This window comes from Leptonychotes weddellii, chromosome 6, assembly GCF_054177405.1.
Source record: "Leptonychotes weddellii isolate Sample4059 chromosome 6, ASM5417740v2, whole genome shotgun sequence".
NCBI classification, from domain to species: domain Eukaryota; kingdom Metazoa; phylum Chordata; class Mammalia; order Carnivora; family Phocidae; genus Leptonychotes; species Leptonychotes weddellii.
The window spans coordinates 10,561,808-10,581,711 of NC_138374.1; the positions used below are offsets into that span (position 1 = coordinate 10,561,808).

At 52.3% G+C, this 19,904-nt stretch overlaps 1 protein-coding gene across 2 annotated transcripts in view; it reads left to right on the forward strand.

Annotated features, from left to right (window-relative positions):
- The window catches only part of RGS10 (regulator of G protein signaling 10), a 38,761-nt gene extending 25,012 nt beyond the window's left edge, over window positions 1-13,749 (forward strand). For both annotated transcript variants that reach the window (XM_081823408.1, XM_081823409.1), the window contains exon 5: window positions 13,271-13,749. In XM_081823408.1, coding sequence (XP_081679534.1) covers window positions 13,271-13,417 — 147 coding nt within the window. In that variant the 3' untranslated portion in view covers window positions 13,418-13,749. The remainder of the gene's footprint in view (window positions 1-13,270) is intronic.
- Window positions 13,750-19,904: the final 6,155 nt, after the last annotated feature.

Below are 19,904 nucleotides of genomic sequence, written 5' to 3' on the forward strand. Positions count from 1 at the left end.
GGCTCCCTCAGGCCTGCCTACTTTTGGTCTACACACAGTTTGAACCAGCAGGGTTATCTGTCTTCTCAACCCAGATTAGAAGGGAGGCTGGAGCTATTCCAGGAGCCCACACTGAAGAAGCAACATGTAACTGCTGAAGGTAGGAACAGAGAGAAAATTCTAGAAAGCAAGCACAAGGACTCACAGTGGTAGGGAAACTGGGGCTGTTTTTGTGCAAATATCTAAACATGGCCACCCACTGCTGGTGGCCCAAGGCTGTAAGCTAGTTCATAGTGAGGCTCCTGAATTATAAGGAAAAGGTTAACATTTGGCACTTTATTCCACTTAACACAGGAAAAATTGAGTTTAAAAAATGGACCTATAAGGGGTAAATTAGTTTTCTGGCAAGCTTTTTTATGAGATATGCCAGTGGTAATAGGAAAAGGGACGAAACTGCACTCCAGAGATTTCTTAGACATGAATTTGCAGATGTGACTATTCAGAGTGCACTTATGAAATGTTATCTATACCCTCGTTGACAATGGAACACAGACCAATATCAAGCTTCTCCTGGCTCCATCCTTATCGAGGGAGCAAAAGCCTTCCTTGGCTCACAGGTGCGAATGAGTCTTTAGCTTCATTCAGCAGCCCTCGCAGGTGAGCAAGCGCAGACCCATCTGGAGGGCTTGTGCAAACAGACGCTAGGCCTCACCCCCAGAGTTAACCTTCAAATGTGATGGTTCCCAGGTGGCCTGAGACTTTGCCTCCCTAACAAGTTCCCAGGTGATGCGGATGCTTCAGGTCCTGGCACCACACTCAGGGAACTGGTACAGTGCCTCGGTTGGCCTTTTTTGGATCATCTGGAGTGGGCACAGAGCCCAGAGCCTGTCCCAGCATCCACGGTGCCCCATCTTTGCTCAGAGTGAGATTAGGAACAGTTATTCAGGTAGCAAATACAAAGATGGAAAGTAGTTCAAGAATGTTTTCCAGCTGACACGGTGGAAAGGGCAAACTCTATGTGAATTGAATCCTGAACCAAATTTAGGTGTTGAAGGAATTCCAGTGGCTGTGGGTGACTTGTTGAGGGCTTCCTGGAGGTGGTGGTTTTGAGCCAATGGGAAGGGTGCCATGGACATGGATTTGTGGCCAGAAAGGAAATAGAATGTATGGTGAAAATGCACTTCTTGTGTCCATAGCTGCATGAGGATATCTGCCCCACCTGGACCTCTGAGGCTTTTTTTTCTTTTAAAGATTTATTCATTTATTTTAGAGGGGGGGAGGGGCAGAAGGAGAGGGAGAAGCAGACTTCCCACCAAGCATGGAGCCCCACTTGGGGCTCGATCCCATGACCCATGAGATCATGACTTGAGCTGAAACCAAAGTCAGATGCCCAACCAACTGAGCCACCCAGGTGCCTCATGGACCTCGGAGTCTTTTAAAAGCTTCCCAGGGTACTTTAAAGTACAGCCAGTTGAGAACCTGGACTGAACCCCCTGTGTCCTAGATATTTTCAGTAAGAACAGTATTTAGTGTTCAGGGGTACCCTTCAGTGTCTGATGCCCACTTGGCGTGTTCCATCTCATTAATCTCCAGCACGATTATTATTATTCCCATTTTGGTGATGCAAAAAGCAAGGTTCAGGGAGACTCGGTGGTTTGTTAGTACAAAGTCACAAACGGAGCAGGAAGTGCTAGAGACCAGATGTATTCTCGTCCACCTGCCTTCAAAGACCACACAGTCTCTGCCATGCTCACAGCCTGGGTTCATGGGGGCCCCTCATAGCTCCTCAAAGCCCCAGAAGACCAGCTGGAGCAGAGGGACTGGAAGGGCCAGGTGAATACCGGCAACCCCATTTTCCGGGACCGCGGAAGCCAAGGTAGTAGGGAGGAATGCAGTAGGCAGACGTCACTCCACTTGCCGGGACCTCGGGCTCCCAAGGACCCAGATGTCCTGCAGTTAGGCCTGAAGCATGTCCCCAGGTGGAGCTGGACCCCTGTGACTGGGCACACTCTCCTGGATGCATGGAAAGAAGGAAACCCACAAGGGACAGAGACCAATCTTTTTTTAAATGACAAAGAAAAAATATATTTTTTAAAGACTTTATTTATTCATGAGAGAAAGAGAGAGAGCATAAGCAGGGGTAGCGACAGAGGCAGAGGGAGAAGCAGGCTTCCCGCTGAGCAGGGAGCCCGATGCGGGGCTCGATCCCAGAACCCTGGGATCATGACCTGAGCCGAAGGCAGACGCTTAACCGACTGAGCCACCCAGGCGCCCCCAAAGAAAAATATTTTTTAAAATTACTTCTATTTACCTGACTATAAAAATCCTACATGCTTAACAAAAGAAGTTTGGGAAATCAAAATATAAAGATGAAAAAATTCATAATTCCATACCTGGAAAAAAACCACAGATAATACTTGATTTCTAGATTTTCCATCCTTGTCGTTCCTGTAAGTACCCATGTGCCACAGTGCAGCTCAAAGTACTTAATGTGAAGAAAGCACTTGTGTGTATCCTGTTGCTAAAAATTCAGTTACTTGAGAGGGAGAAAGAGGCACTATCTTCCAAAGGTGCAACAGGGCGGAAACAAGGTATTTGGCATTGGAGCTGATTCCGCAGCGAGTGCCTGGGAAGGGCTTCTGCGTTCTGTTTCACTTCGGAAAACTCTGCCTCTCAAAAGCCTTGCTGGTAACCATCAAAATGTGCGCTCAGCATGGCCTGTAGTTCTCTGTGCCCCAGAGGGCCCCCTGGAGGGCCCTGTGTTTCTAAGTGCAGGAGTTTGAAGCCAAGAGGAGCATGTTTGGAACCACAGAGCTCACCTAACTCGAGCCCTGCCCCCCTCCGTGGTTCTGGCTGTGTTGAGCACCACTTGGCTCAGACAGAGCTGTCTGAGCACCTGCTTTGTGCTCCCCCCACACCCCGTTCACCAGGGAGACTTCAGGGAGCCTCAGCCCCTCCTCAGGAGTGTAGCCGGAGCCTAGAAAGGTGGGAAAATCCTCCATGAGCATTAAATTAGATGACCCCACAGTCACGCATCTGATTTAAAGGAGAGCTTCTTGGGTCTTCAAGTCCTGTTTATTCTTGGTTTACACACAGTTCGAGCGGCCTCGGCTTCCCAGGTCACGGCGGATTGGAGATGCTGGTAGAGGCCGGGCAGGGATGGGCAGCAAGAAGCGACAACTGACAGGCAGGGCAGAGACAGAAAAATGAAACTAAACTTCAAACCGCCCCCAGCACAGCGATATCTGGAGCCACCGAGTGTGGGGGCCCCCAGCCCCACACACCACCCCAGGGGCATCCCTGTGCCATGGGATGGCAACACCATTAGTGATCCTGATCCCCCAAACCATCAGGCTGAAATTGTGGTTGACGTGTTCTGCGAAGGATTGTGTTAGACATTTCGCTATCTTAAGAGAAGTTTGGGGGCTTAAAACTCCATCACTCTGAAAATTTATGGAAGTGGAGAGATCGTTCTCTGATTTAACTCAGTTCTGCAAGCGTGGCCTGGTTGTGTGCTCAGCACAAGGCTGGGAAGGCCCTGAGAGGCGGGGGTTGGACGGTAGCTGTTTCCTTGGAACCTTAGCCTAGAATCAAAGGACAAATTTAAGTTGTGGGAAGCAGGAAGGAGGAGGCGACCTTACAAAGAGTTGGTTTTTTGAATGAATTGCAATTTCCTGCAGTGTCTTTTTTTTTTCTTATAAAAATCCTCTGCTGGCAGGTCTATTTCAGTTCTGGTCGGTTGTCTGGTATTTGTTCTTTCATTCACTCCCTTATGCTACGATCTTGATGGAGAGCCTACTGTGTACCAGGGACCATGCTAGGAACTGTGTGTGCAGAGAAGAAATCAGCCCCCGTCCAACCATGAAGACAGAAAAAGATAAATGCTATGAAGTAAATGCAGCAGGTGGTGGGCTAAAAGTGACTGGGAGGGGCCTACTTTGGATCTCGTGGTCAAGGAGGGCTCCCTGAGGAGGTGACTGAGCCCTGAGTGGCAAGGGGAAGCCAGGTGAGAAGGGGGCAGGACCTGCCAGGGAGCAGCAACAGCAAGTGCAAAGGCCCTGGGGTGGGGATCTGCTAGGTGTGTTGGAGGAGGTCAGTATGGCTGGAGTATACAGTCAGTGAGGAAGATGGTAGAAACTAAGTCAGGAGGGACTGGCTGGGGTTAGGCCCTGAAGCTGTGGTAACCAGATGCCGTCTGCAGACCTCCAGTGCCCTGATGTTAGAAAGTCGCTCCCTGCTAGTCACACCCCTATTTCCTTAGACCTGACGTTTCCCCCTTTCCTTTGACTTTAGAATTTAGTAGCTGTGAAACGTTGGGCAGGATGCAGTCCCTCTCTGTGCCTCAGCTTCCTCTTTGGTGAAATGGAGGTTATGATAAGACGCTTGGGAGGCGAAATGCAGGCGTATCTGTGGTGTGTTTACTCAGGGCCCTCCGTGAGTGTTACTGCGCGTGTCCTTTAGAATGTCACATGAAGATAAACTTTAACTTCATGCAGTTCTTAACCGGGGACCGTTTTGCCTCCCTCCCCAGGGGATCCTGCACAATGTCTGGAGAGACCTTTCTGGTTGTCACAACAGGGGTGGGGGCGCCACCGGCACCTCGTGGGTGGAGGCCAGGATGCTGGTAAATGTAATGCACGGGGCAGCCCCGCCCGACACAGAATTATCCGGCCCCAAGTGTCAACAGTGCTGAGATTGAGAAACCCCGGCTTCCAAAGCCATGCAGAGGGGCCGTGCCTTGCCCTCACCGAGCCTCGGGTTCCCACCTAGAAACAGCCAATAACGTGTAGCTTTCTGCACCGTCGTGACTTCGGGAAGACATTGGGGCTGAGCCTCCTCACTGCTCCCACAGTGCTTTCATTGTGCATCTATTTGAAGCTGGGAGCTGGCACCTCGGTTTGCAAGTGAGAAAGTTCACCCCAGGGGAAGGCGACCCGACTAGCCCGAGAGGGGACCCCGCGTGGGTGCGGGGCTTCCTGTGCACCTGGACCCGTCCTACCGACCTGCTGGCCTGCCGCCCCGTGGGACCTGGCCTTGCCGTCCTCCTCCTGGTCTGGGCCGCCTCTTTCCTTCCACACATGCTTCACAGCAGTGCTGTCTTTGGCCTTGAAAGACCCGCCAGGGCTCTCGCCTTCTCCTTTCCCTCACCCGTCTCCCTTGCCCCGCCGGGCTCTCATGTACCCCCGGCCTGGCTGATTCTAGAACATCCCTGTCGGTCCCTCAGGCACCGAGTCAGCTACGACAGGAAGGGGTCAAATCGGTCTCAGCAGCCTAACATGCTTTCCTTTGTACAAGAGATGACAGTGCCCGTCCCTGCTGGCCTTGTCGGCTCAGCAGGGTGAACACACCGGGCCGCTCCGCCACATGGCTGGGAGCTCCAGGGAGGAGGGCCGGCCCAGGGACCCCCTCGGCCAGCACGAGCCGTGAGCACATCCCGTTATTGTATGACCTCAGATTCTGAGCAGGTTAATTTTAAAAATTAATTTTTTTAAAGATTTTGTATACTTACTTAGAGAGAGCACAGGTGGGGGGAGGCGCAGAGGGACAGAGAGAATCTGAGCTGAGAGAGACTCCATGCTGAGTGCGGAGCCCCATGTGGGGCTCGATCTCAAGACTCTGAGATCACGACCTAAGCCGAAACCAAGAGTCAGGCGCTTAACCGACGGAACCACCCAGGCGCCCCTGAAAATGAATTTTAATTGTTAAATAACTACATGTTCATTGTTGAGAAGAAAAGAAAATTCACATAACCCAGGAGGGTCTGAAGTAAGACGTTAAAACACCTCAGGCCGTGCCTTCCCTCTCCCTCCCTAACAATAACGCCTGTATGTTTCATATCCTTCCAGACCCTTCCCTGAAGGTGTAAGAATGGAATGCTTTGAAATCTGCTCAGTGACTTGAGATTGTGCCATGTTAATGATTTAAAACACAACTCTGCTCCTAGAAGTGTCTCTTCTGCACCATTCTACCACCTTTCTTGCTCTGAAGCCTCTGGTTTGAATTCCACAGACTAGCCAGATTGGTTCCCTCTGGGACAACGCGGAGATTGGAGGTGATGGGAGGGTCAAGGTCATTGCACATGGCACCTTGAAATCATTGCTTTCTGGGACCATGAAAGAGGTTTGAGGGGGAGCAGGGCTGCTCATTCTTCTTTCTTAAACCTGAGGGATCCCAGTGCCTACACTTAAAGCAGGTTTCAGGTGCTGCCCGGACACTCTCACCCAGGCTTGGTGCTAAGTCTGGTCTGGGGAAGGCAGAATGCAGGTGGCCTTCTCCACAGGAAAGGAAGCCCTCGACCTCTGATGCTTAAAAAAAAAAAAAAAAGGTAGAAACGACTTCAGTGAGATGTCAGTGCTCCCAGCCACATCCTTGACAGAGAAAGGAACCATGCGTCCGGCCCCTTGTTGGCAGTGTCTTTACTTTGAATTTCCCCAGAAACCGAGAAGTGAGAAACACTTCCTTTTTAGACATCAAGAAGGGGTGGGCCGGTGGGGGAGGACCCGGCCGTGGGGGAGGGGCTGCCGTGCTTCCGGGGTCAGGTGGGGGTCCACTCCCTCCCCCACCCCCTGTATCTCCCAGTCCGCAGTGGTGGCTGCGCCCGGGGATTCTGGGCGCCTCCGCCTTGTGGGTGCTTGCTGACATCTGCCCCTGAAGATTAAGTCCAGTTCCGAAATTGGCATTTTCCAGTGTGCAAAGCCCGAAAGGGCAGGTCGTGGGTTTTCATTCAAATGGAAGAAAAGTTGGCTCCCTGCGTCTACCACAGCCTTAGGAGGGATGGGGCGGGGCAGGAAGGATAGTATTTGAAATACTTTGAGTTTGTTTGTTTTTTTTTTTTATACCTTTAAAAAGGTATTTAGGGGAAGAAGGTGGGGTGGGTGCTAGAATAGCTTTTAACTCTCCTGAGTTAAGGCAAAAATAAAATACCTTCACTCCATGTAGAAAGCATGTCATTTGAGCCTTGGATTTGAGTGTGATGGACTCCAGGAAAAAGTGGACCAAGTGTGGGGCGCCTGAGTGGCTCAGTTGGTTAAGCGGCTGCCTTCAGCTCAGGTCATGATCCCAGGGTCCTGGGATCAAGCCCCGCATCAGGCTCCCTGCTCAGCGGAGAGCCTGCTTCTCCCTCTCCCTCTGTCTGCCGCTCTGCCTACTTGTGCTCTCTATCTCTGTTAAATAAATAAAAATCTTTAAAAAAAAAAAAAAGTGGACCAAGTGCTCCGCTGCTCCGTGTGACAGCACCAGACCCATGGGCCTGTGAGGGTTATCACCCTTGAGCAGGGATCTCTCCTCCTCTGCCCATGTCCACCCTCCTTCTGGAGTTTTGATCCCACCCGGCATGGCGTCCTTCTCTGGCAGCCTGTCTGGGAAGCAGGAGAGAAACTTCCACGGCCTGGCCTGGCAGGTTGGGACAAGGGCTGAGCTGAGCTGCTCTTTGCTGGCTGCCCTCAGACCTTCTTCTGGATGCATTCCACTCAGAAGATGGGGAGACGGTTTTGAACTTCCGTGGTGGGGACATCCCTGTGTGTGCCCTGCCCCATGGCCTCTGATCATTTCATGGCCTCAGGGCTGGAGGGAGGTAGCTCGCTTTCTTGGCACTTTCTATCTGTACGTGTGGGTAGGAAAGCATGTCTGTGGTCTGGGTGCGTGGGAAGAGAGCATGTTCTAGAAGGCGCAGTTCAGAGATGGTGGCACTTGCCACCTTCTTTCAAGAACCCAGTTCTTGAAGCAAATATGAAATCTCACTACTAAAATTTTCTGCTGCATTAGAGGATTTCTTTTCCTCCTTGCATCCAGTTGAAATAACATGGCAGAGGGGTTTGGAAAGGAGGGAGGATGCTCATTTAGGTCTTTTCATGTTCCTGCTGTCTGAGAGGCATTAAAAGATTAGGCTTGAAACGCACTTACTGGAGACAGCGATGAAATCTCTCCCGAGGGGCCTTCAAGCCTGCTTAAGCGTCCGGTCTTCTCCACGGCCGAGCGTGCTTCTGGGAGGGTGTCCTTTCTTGGAGCAGCAGATTCGGAACAACCTCCAGCTGGAGTCGCCGCGTGGATATTCTCCCTCGCAGAAAGGCCAATCCTAATCAATCAGTGGCTCGGGATCTGGAGAGGGAGGGGCCCTGGTTGTGTGATGGGACCCAGCGCATCGATGCCTGTGGGCAGGAGGCTCCCTTTGCCTGCATCACTGAGAGTTCCACCTCTGGCCACCTGCCGGAGTGGAGCCCAAGGCAACGATGCGGAATAGTTTATAGTCGAGGCATGCCGCTGACAGATGTGGGGCTGCCCAAACCTGCAACCTGCTGAGCCCCAGCTGTCTTGGCCAAAAAAAAAAAAAAAAAAAAAGGTATGGAATGCCCCTTAGCTGCCAACTGGGGTTTTCTGCTTCATCGGCTGCCTGTCTCTCAGAAGGACCGTCTGTCTGCCATATCGCTCTGCTCCGATGCCGTCTGCCCATCTGGAGCCTCACCCCCACCCCCGATTTGTCTCCACCTTCTGCTTTCTCTTCCCCGCGGACAACTTGAGGTGTGTTGGAAGGGTGATGCTCTCAGTTCAGGCCCCGTGAGGCCAGTTCTCCCCATCAGAGAGTCCTCCTCTTGTAGAATCTTCTGGAACACCTAGGGCCATCTCATTGTCTATGCACAAGCAGGAGTGTGCTGAAATCAAGAAGCCGACTGTTAGTTTCCAAGGGCTGTCTTAACCAATGATCTCAAACTGAGTTGCTTAAAACAGAAATCTATTCTCTCAGTTCAGGAGGCCAGAAGTCTGAAGTCAAGGTGTCGGCAGGCCTGTGTTCCTCCGGTAGGCTTACGGAAGACTCTCTCCCTGCCTCCTCCTGGTTTCTGGTGAGGGCTGGCATTCCTGCTGTACCTTGGCTTGCAGCTGCATCACTCTGATTGTTGCTTCTGCCTTCATGTGACCTCTTCTGTGTCCCTCTGTGTGTCCTCTCTTCTTAGGAAGACACCACTTTTTGGAAGCTGTCATCGCGAGATCCTCAACTAACCCTATTCCAGATAAGGTCACATTCTGAGATTCCAGGTAGACGTACACTTTGCGTGTCCCCCGTTCAACCCACCACACTGATTTTTAGGGATATTTGTTTCCCATTATACACACAAATACACTTTTTTTTTTAAAGATTTTATTTATTTATTTAAGAGAGAGAGAATGAGAGACAGAGAGCACGAGAGGGAAGAGGGCAGAGGGAGAAGCAGACCCCCTGCTGAGCAGGGAGCCCGATGTGGGACTCGATCCCGGGACTCCAGGATCATGACCTGAGCCGAAGGCAGTCGCTTAACCAACTGAGCCACCCAGGCGCCCCCACAAATACACTTTTTTAAAAAAGATTTTTTTATTTTTTTTAAGTAACCCTACACCCAACATGGGGCTTGAGCTCATGACCCCGAGATCAAGAGTCACACACTCTTCCAACTGAGCCAGCCAGGCGCCCCCACAGATACACTCTTGAGGAACATATTTGGGATTGTTTTTCATTTTAGCACGTTTTTTAAATTTAGTGTTTAGACGTGTAATAATCACATGTTGCATTCTTTCCACGTCTAACTCTTTTTTTTTTGTTTTGTTTTGTTTTTTGTTTTTTGTTTTTTCCACGTCTAACTCTTTTTGTAGACTTCATTTTCAGTGACTGCCTCCTGGTCTGCCAGGTGAGTGGCAGGACAGCCTAGCGGTTCGGAGTATGGGCTCGGGAGCGAGGTGGCCCGCGTTCGCATCCCGCCCATCTCTCTTGGGCTGCTATGGCCTGTGTCCTCTCCAGAATCTGATGTCGGAGTCCTAAGCCCCAGTACCTCAGAATATGACTGTGTTTAAAGATAGGACCTTTAAGGAGATAATGAATGTAAAATGAGGTCACTGGGGTAGCCCCTAATCCAATACGACTGGTGTCCTTGTAAGAAGAGGTGTTTAGGACATAGACACACACAGAGGGAAGAACGTGTGAGGACACAGCGGGAAGACCACCATGTACAGATCTTCCTCGACTCAACATGGAGGTGCATCCTGACAATAAATGGAAAATACTGCAAGTTGAGGATGATATTAAACACATCTAACCTACCAAACCTCATGGCTTAGCCTGGCCCCCTTGAACGTGCTCCCAACACTTACGAGCCTACAGCTCGTTGAAATCATCTAACACAAAGCCTGTTTTACAATGAAGGGTTGCATATCTCACATCGTTTATGGAATACCGTACTGGAAGTGGAAACAGAACGGCTGTATGGGAGTAGGATGGTTGTCAGCATGAGCTGTTTGCGCCCGTGATCACGGGGCAGCATCACCAGAGAGGATCTGACCGCTTATCGCTGGCACGGGAAAAGATCCAAATTCGACATTCGAAGTACGGTTTGTACTGAATGTGCGTCGTTTTTGCAGCAGTATAAAGTCAAAAAATCGTAAGTTGAACCCTCCTCAGTTGGGAGCCATCTAAATAAGCCAAGGAGAGAGGCCTCAGAAGAAACCCACCCTGCCAACACCTTCATTTTAGACTCCCAGCCTCCAGAAAGGCGAGGAAAGAACTTTCTGTTGAGTCCCGCAGTCTGTGTTACTTCTTTCGGCAGCCCCCGCAGATGGATACGCTACCCACGGGGGCAAAGCACCGAACCTCTGAGGCCTAGTTTCTTCTCTTTGCAATCAGGTCTCATAGGGTCTCAGGATTTAACAAGAGAATGCTCTGTGCGCGGCCTGGCGCTGGGCTGGATGGAAGGTGCTCTCTCGGCGGGGTTGGTACCCCCCTGGTTCATTTCGCCAGCCCTCTGTCCCTGCACATTGGGTGGTTTCTGTTTATTCACTGGGCAGGTATTTACTGGACCCCGGTCGTGGCCATTTGCCCCGTGACAAATAAGGATGTGGCCTGCGGTCAGCAGCGGGGTACGCTGCCTTTGGCCACTTTCTGGGAAGGGATTTTTAGGAGCATTCTCTATCCTCCAAGCCGTTTTCACTGAGCACCCCCCATGGGGGGCCCTGGGATGGGAGCACCCTGTTGCCATACGCTCTGAGGCCAGTGCCCAGGAGCCCCTTTGCTGGTGACAGCGATGAGCTATTTAGGCAGCTCGCAGCCCCGGAAAGTCACTTTCCTTTTTCCTTTTCCCATAGGGGTCTGATGGCTGCGCCCACCACCTGGTGACTGCACAGCTCCAAGGGGCAGGCGAAGGCCCCTGGCGGAGGGACCTCTAGCCCGAAAGCCTTCATGGGCATTTCACACCTGCCCATGGCAGGGAGTGGCCCTTACGCTCCTGTTAAATAGTTGGCAGACCCGTCCCCTCGAGCTGGCTGGCACCGCGGAGTGCCGAGAGCCTGCGGCCTCTGGGGATCTCCCGAAGGCCGAGTCCTGCCCGCCGCCCAGCCCAAGCAACCCCCTGCCCTCTGTCCCCCGCCTCCTCCGTCCCGGGGTGCCTTTTTCTTCTCTTCTTTGAAGTGTGAGCCTTCGAGCTGCGGCAGGCAAACAGGATGTCCCACTCCCACACGCAGAGACTTCAGACGAGACACTTGGGTCGAACCGCATCCTGCTGGCAGTGGTGGGTCCCATCTGCCGCGGACCTGGCGTGGGAGAGGGTGCAGGGCTGAGAGCAAGGAGGGGTCCTCACGAGGTGGCTTTTGTGAGTCACTCGGAGCCTCGCTCCAGCCTCCCAGCTAGGTGCGCACGTCAAAGTGCCCTCTGGGAGCTCTGTGCCTGGAAAAGCTGAATAATGCAGGTGGTGAGGGAGCCCTTGGCTCTGATTTTTGTGTTTTCTGGGAGGGTTTGTTGTTGTTGTTGTTGTTGTTATTTTAAAATGAATCATTTCTCCAAACCTCAGCAAATCAGTCTAGGATTGCAAGATTGCTGCAAAAGAGGTGACGGCCAAGGAGAGGCACAAGGTGGGGACTTACGGAGGCGTGCTCTTCCTGAACAGCTGCAGATCTGAGGCAGGACTGGGGGGACACCCAGGGAAGGAAGGGCAGGCACTAGTGTAAGAGTTTAAGGAAAACACAAAGTCCTAAATCTTTCCCTGAGCAGTGGACTCTGGTGATAGCAGAATGACTTAGGCGCTTCTCTTTGTGGCTGAAGCCGTCTTGGGGGAAGGAAGGTACAAAGGCAGAAGGTTCCAGGTCTCCCATCCCCCTGGGAGATGTTTTGAGTCCTTAGACTCCATCAGACATTCGGTTTCAAAATAGTTTGCGTGTGTGTTGGGAGAGGTGGAATTTAAAAGGTGTCAGGGTTTTACCACCCACTTGATAACCCCTCCTGGCTGTGAGTGACATTCTAGACACCTCTGGAACTTTCCACTTGTTGAGCCCATCGTAGTGCAGGAAGCGAAGATACCAGGGTGCACGGTGTGGATTTTTCATCTGCAGAATGTCCTGAAAATTCAGGTGAAAGGTTTGAGAGAGAGACAAGGAGGAAGATTTCTCAAGAGACTGTACTCCACAACAGCTGGAAAATGCTTCTCTTTTCTCTACCGATTTTGTAGGGCAAGGGAGGAGGGTGGCAAAGGATCGGGTAGGAATGGGGGAGAGGGGATGCTGGGAATAGGGACCATGGCTAAGGAGAGGGGGCAATTCTCTGAGGACCTGCGGTGCACGAGGCAGCCCTATAATCCAGGAGACTTAGGCTCCATTAGGGGTCCTCCCCTCGTACCTGCAGAACATACCCGAGAGTCATTGCTTTCCCAGAGCCATGCTCCTGGGCTGAATGAGCGTGCAGGTGTCCACACGCTGCAGCCAACTGCTCCTTTAATTAGGGACTGTTCCCAGAGCCTCTCCTCGCTAACACGGTCGTTTCACTCCCCTGCCTGCATTAAAGAAGCCCCATTTTGTTTCTTGGCATAATAACAGGTTTATTTGAGATCTTGGATGCCGGACTTCTGGGGGGTTCTTAACAATACTGGCATCATCTGAGAGGACGGTGGCCTTTCCAATAACCACCCTCCCTACAGGAATGGTTTCTGTTCTGCCACCTCAAGTTTCTGGAGAAATACGTCCCTGTGTCATCTATTCAAATAAGTAGAGATTCTTAATGGACCTCTTGATACAAGGGTATGAATCAGTGCTGTGTGCATTTATACCTCTGAGGAAGGTAAAGGTAGCTTCGCTCGTGTGGCTATTATATTCCGTTGAGACGGTCTCATAATTACCAAAACCATCCAGGAAATCTTCCTTGCCCAGCACATGACTTACTTGCTTTGTGTGTTTTGCACGTAGTTGCCTTCTTGGGCGTGTGATAGGTATTTAATAAACATTTGATAGAATGACTCATGGTCTGATTAGCCTCAACTTTGAGACTCTTTTTTCCTTTTCTCCTTAGATCTTCAACCTCATGAAGTATGACAGCTACAGCCGCTTCTTGAAGTCTGACTTGTTTTTAAAACACAAGCGAACCGAGGAAGAGGAAGAAGATCCCCCTGATGCCCAAACTGCAGCTAAAAGGGCTTCGAGAATTTATAACACATGAGCCTCTGAAGAGCTGGCAGGACTGGCAGCTTTCAGAAGCGAAGAAACTCCCTCTCAGGACCACGCAGGGTTTATAATTGCTTTGTTATCTGTAAGGACTGAAATGTACAAAACCCTCCCGTGGGATATGTGTATTTTATTAACTGCTTGACCAGTGAGTTTTGCATGATGGCTAATCTTACATAAAAAAACAAATAGCTTTGAAGTTTTAGTTCACATACACACACACACACACACACAAGCACACATAAGCAGAAGAGTCCTTAAACACTGGATACTTTGAGCATTTTGTAACTTGATTAAATGTCCTCTGAGGCCACCAGGTGAAACTTAGAGCCACCTGTTACCTTTTAAGTCTTTGCCCGGCCTCTGGGGGAGGGGTCATGCATGTCCACAGATTCACTTGGCAAATGAGCTCGAGAATGAGTTGATCTGACAAACTCAGGCCCCTGGGAGTGTCGTCTGTCAGGCGCCTTTTGGTTAAATACTTGTCGAGAGTAAGTTCAGGGCTGGGAAAAGAAAAGTCATCACTGACAGCCTCTGCAGATTTGGGGAGCAGTGTATGAGCACCCTCGGAGTGTTCTTATTTCTTATGTGTGGGTTTGTCCTGGTTTTGCCTACAGTCCGTGACATGTCATGCAACACAGATAAATAGTTCATCTTGACAGAAACAAGATCTCAACCAGGAAGAAAGATAAATGCAAAATCACTCAGGGTCCCTGCGACAACGCAAGGTGGTGTTGAATGAATTGGCCCGTGCCGATGACGGAGTTGGGGGGATGTTCCGTTCTCCCATAGCCCGTCTGGGGACACATTGGAACCCTTTCTCCTCTGCCCTACCCTTTACTGGACTTGTTAACTCCAGGCTTGGCACTCCAACGAGGGGAAAGAAATGCTCTTTGAAAGTCTCGTCTTTGGTGGAGAGGCTGTGAGTGAAGCCCTGCTTGGCCAGGGCTGTGCCAGCCAGCCCAGGTTACCCGCGCCCCCCCCCCCCCCCGCCTCCCCTTTGCGAGCAGAGCCCAAGGTCAGGCACGGTTCCCTTCTGCTGCTTGCTCCCACCATCTGCTGCTGCCAGACCTCTCCAGCATGTTTGCCAAACCTTCAGCTCCTGTTTATACAAACAGAGCAACCAGACTGTTACTTGTGAGCTTTCCCACTCAGACTTTTCCATTTGCAAAATTCCCTGATGTTGAGGGGGACTGTGTAGTTTATTAATCACACCAGGATAGTTTTGAGAGAGAAGGGAACAGAGTTTAGTCATTACGGGATAACGGGCAGAGACGGGTTCTGTTCTGAGTGAGCCAGTTTGCGACGATGACCCTCCCCTCACGTGAAGCCCTCTGCTGTTCCCCTGATTCCCCAGCGTCATTGTCCACTTGCTGTGGTCGAAGGTTTCCTGTCCATCCATCTCGGGCCTGGGGAAGGGACGGCCTTCAGGGAGCCATTCACTGCTGAGAACCGAGTCATCCGACTGAGCGTTCATCAGAAACGGCAAATGTTTGATCCCCTTACAGGGGTTCCCTGCCTTCCCTAGGACATCCCAGACAGGCCTTCTCTCTGCCTGGGACGAGGTCTTGTCGCTGAGACGGACAAGCAAGGGACACGCCATCCTCTATTTGCAATTTGCAGTTTCCTAACCAGAAAAGTGCAGGGCTGCGCACCCACCGCACCGTTGTGGAGAGAGGGTAACGGGGTCACCAGCGAGCTGAGCAAGCGGCTCGGTGCTCCCTTTGGAGAGCCTTGTACGGGGCACTGCAGCTGGGCCGGGAACCCTCTTACTGGGCTCCGAGACCCTTTAGAGTGGTGGCCGCTTTATAAGCGCTTGAATAAAGGAAACAGAGCCAGCCAGGAGATGGTCTAGCAAAGGGAAGCCGGTCACGAAGGAGCTGCCTGGAAAGCTGGGCACCAGGGGGATGCGAGCCACGGACGCTTAACGCGCGCTCCCGCCACTTCCTCTGGCTTGCTCCCGCCTGGCTGCCCACCCTCCGCCAACTGCCAAGCTGAGGCCTGGACAGAACTCAGCTTCCTGAAGCTACTGCGGAAGCAAGCCGAAGTGTGGGGAATCCAGGCAGCCAGATAGACGCTTCCCCCAGCTTTCACCCTCACCCCCCCTGACCACCCCCGTCTGACCATCCAGGCACGTGTTGATTAGGATCTCAGTCGTGTCTGCAGGGGGCCAGCGACCAGGCTGGGTGCCAAGATTCCCGGGGGGCGGGGGGGCAGCCGCGAGGAGTCATGCACTCGTGGCATGCACAGGTGTTACCAAATGGAGGTTTTGTTCTCACTCAGGTGTGGGGAGGAGATCGGGAGATGATGACCATTGCAAAGGGAGTTTGTGACGGGTCCTGAGAGGAGGGGCAGGCCGTGCCATGCAGAGCTGCCTGGGGCTGGGGAGCAGAGGGAACAGCGGGAAGCTGTGGGCAAGGGCATCTGTTGTGGTTTCCTTGGGAAAGGCCAAGCGAGGTAAGCAGGCGTGGGGTTGGCTGGTTTGAATCACCTCCCCAGGCTCTGGGGCCCCGGGGCTGTCCCTGGTTGTCCGGTACCTGGGCCCAGATGATAAGGGCAGGTGGCCCGGAGGGTGAGAGCCCGGTGAGAACCTGAGAAAGGATGTGGTTGGGAGAGGAGCTCTGCATCAGTTAGTTAGCCCCAGTGGTATGCTAGCTCTAGGAACTGGCGAGCCCTGGGAAGGGCACCCCTCCAGGGTCAGCAAGGCCCCCGACATCAGAAAAAAAATTAAAAAAAAAATGCTTAGTACAACAGTCTGTGGGGTCTCACACTCCCAACCTGCAGGCCATAGATGCGTGTGACAGGGCAGGTGTTTTAAATCTTTCCATGCAAATGCCTAGGACAGAGCGTGAGTGTCCGCACCAGGTGGCTGCAGGCCCCGTCACTCCCCATTGCCTGTGTCAGGCCATTCACACACGCTCTGTCCACTGCAGAGTTTGTGCCCTGAGCTCGCCTTCCTTTGTGCAGAGAGCACGGCCTGGGTGGCATTTTCCTCTGTGACCTCGCAGTCCTTAAGGACACCCCCGGATCCACTCTCTGACCTGGCTGCCTTTCCAGGAGGGGGCTGTGGTCCATGTCCTCTGCACGGTCCTCACTGCCCTGCCTTCTCACGGGCAGCTCTCCGTCCTAGGCATGGGGGGCACCTAACATACATGCAGAGCCCCCCTTCAAGTGCTTCTCTCTCGCTGCCTCTTACACCAAAGCTTAAAAAGTAGGGCAACTAGGGGCACCCGGGTGGCTCAGTTCGTTAAGTATCTGACTCTTGAACTCAGCTCAGGTCTTGATCTCAGGGTCATGAGTTTGGGCCCCACGTTGGGCTCCATGCTGGGTGTGGAGCCTCCTTTGGAAAAAAAAAAAAAGTGGAGGGGGAGGGGAACAGCTACTTCCCCCACTTTAGAGAAGGGAAACAAGAACCAGTGACCTGAGTCAGACAGGAGCATGCCTGTGAGTGGGAGAGTCTGAGGCTGGAACCAAGCATTCTGGCCCCTGATCCCAGCTCCCTTTCAGGCCCTCCCTCTGCCTGGACAGAGGCTGAACGACCCCCTGCTAGATCCCAGGCCAAATACTGGACCCAGGAGTGACCAGCACCGACCCCCCACCCCGGGAGAGGGGCCACTGGGACGTGACTGGCTGGTTGTGCTCATCTCTTCAGTTTGCAAGCTCAGTCGTTTTATCTTTCCCCTAAATATCAGGACGTCAGGCTTTATGTTGACTCTGGGGAAATCACTGCTTCCAAAAACACGAGAATGGGTGCTCTGTTCTTGTGAGCATAAGCTTTTCCTTCCAGTCTCAGGTGACTTCTGGGAAGTGAAGAATTAGTTTGGCCAAGTTTCCCGTTGTGGTTTTGCTCACAAGGACACAGGCCCCTTCCTGTGTTACAGCGTCGAGGCCTGACGAATTGGTACCCACCGCCAGGTCCCGGCTCTGAATTTGGGAGCACGCTTTGTTTATGAGCTTTGTAAACTGCTAGGCAAGCACAGTCATGACTCATAGTGTCTCATTATTTACCTTCGTTCTGGCTGCAGATGTTCTAGAACGTGCATTTATTCAAGTGCTAAATGGTCTTATTGTACCATTAGCATCCAGGTTTTTTAAACTTGTGCTTCTTCCCAAGGTTGGTTGCATCCAAGGCAGTGGGCACTGAGGGAGGGCTGGCGCCGGGGTGAGGGGGGCAGAAAGCTCATGCTGGGGGCAGGATCACTGTCCAAGTGGCTCCCAGACCCTGGGCAGAGCAGGCTAGTTCTCCTTGGATTCCCACAGGCTCTCCGCGCTTTGTGAGTCCAAACTTGCCCAAGCAGAAACCTGGGGGGCCACTGTCTTGGTACTTCTGAGTGAGGGGCCTGTGGGTCGTGCCTTCCCTTGGTGCTTGGGGCGGGGGGCATTCACGGTGCTGCATCCGTCTGGGGATAGGGGGACCTTGGCCAATTCCCACAATGCCCCCAGGTAGGGGCACCTGGCTGTAGCCTAAGAACCTCCCCTTTCCTGTACTTCTATGTCTGATTCATCAGCTGGTCCTCTAGATTCTCTCCAAAATCGAGCCCAAATATGCCTCCCCATGTCCACAGCCCGGCCCCAGCCAGGCCCAGCTGCCTCCCTCCTCGCCAGCCCCGAAGCCCGAGACAGCCTCCCGATGGCCCGTCCTCCGCCCTGCACTCCTGCTCCCCAACGACACCCAGCAGCTATCTTGTAAAAGCACAAACCTCCCTGTGCTGCTCCCCTGTGCAAGCCCCTGCCAGGCCTTCCTTGGTTGCAGAAGAAAAAAATCAGAGGCCAGGAGAGCCGAGCCCAGCCCTCCTCACCTTCTGCCCCTCCACGGCTCCCGGACCTACTTTCTGATCCGAGATGCTGCTTTCCACGGCTTCTCATGGGCTGTGCCCTCGTGACCTTGGTGTGGCTGGCTCCGTCCTTGGTGTGAGGCCACATGTTAGCTCCTGGGAGGGGCCTTTCCTGAGGACCCCACTAAGCTGTCCTCCACCTGTAGGCCCATTCCCAGCCCCTTCGGAGCCTGGCACATGACTATTTATCTGTTACAGGTTTGTGACCTCTCTCCCTAAGGAACAGGACCCCTGTGTTTCACTGTGTTCTGGGTCGTGAGCCCAGTGCCCGGCCCAGAGCAGCCACATAGCCCCAGGCCCTCCGTAAATGCTTCCTGAATGAGCGAATGAAATGCCAAATGGATCAGCATCTTGAATTTTGGTTGATTTCCTGCACAGTCTGGCACCTTGCTGTTGCCCATGGCTAATGGCCAACTCTTATGATGGTCATAAAAATGCAGAATTGGGAGGATGGGAGAGACCCACCATTTCCTGGGTGCCTCCCAGAGCTTGGGCATTGGGTGAGGCCCACTGCAGATGGTAGGACACTTCCACTGTATCCCGGGGGAAATGCTCTTCAGAGGCACCAAACCTGGACCACGGCTCATGGCTGATAGTGGCAGGATTAGAATGCAGGTCTTTCAGACCCCACAGGACACTGCCTGTCATGGTCCTGAGTGGGGCCAGATTTCAGCTTGGGCCAATCTTTGGCCATTCCAACTAGAGAAAAGAGAATTTCCTCTCTGTTCTCCCAGGGAGAAGGCCACCACCCAGCCGCTCTTGGCCTATTCTTCCTTTTCTTTTGCAGGACATGCAGAAGGGGCTTTGCCCCAACTAGGAAAGTAAGAGTCAAATGCTCCTTTAAATAGACCGGTTTTGTATTTGCCACCAGTTTTTTCCTTTAGTGATACATCATGACCATCTTTCTATGCCAGTAAACATACTTATACACCATCCCCCAAAAAAGTCCAGTTTCAAGATTATCTAGGGAAGATAAATGTTTCCCTTGTGCTAATTCCAGTACGGTTTATAAGCTGTTTTGCAACACGGGCAAACTGTTTTCTTCTTATTTAAGCATTTAAACACTGTTTTTTAAACTGTTATGGCATACAGATCGCCTAAGAGTAACAGATGTCTGCTTGATAGAGATGTTCCCAGGAAAAGAATTTGCTGCTTCTTGGTCTCCAGAGGAAGGATGCCTTTGCAAGTATGTGGCTTTTGGTCCACATGCCCCCCCACCCCAACCCTCCTAAAAAGAAGGGGGAAGAAATACAGTGCTGTAGGCTGCTTGATAAATATCTGCATTCACAGATCCTGATGATTACAGAGGGGAGACCCTGATCCCCCAGGAAGGCCGACCCTGTCCCTCCCAGAGGGAGCATTTCTCTGAATTTTTCTAGGTGGGTGATCTGGAGACATGAAAATGTGGGTCCATTTTTACCTTCGCATGCCAGGGAGGAGTTGGCCTGGTGCTTTGCAGGATGGCCAGGGCGCCCCAGAGTCCTCGAGGCCGAGGAACCCGGCAGGATAGCCTTCCTGAAGTTCCTGACTTGGGCTCACGGGGGAGCTAGTGAGCTGTGGAGGGAGAGAGCCGTGTAGGACCCTCTGAGGCCCTGGGCCCCCCCACCCCCCAGCCCCACCCCCCAGCCCCACCCCCGCAGGTGCACT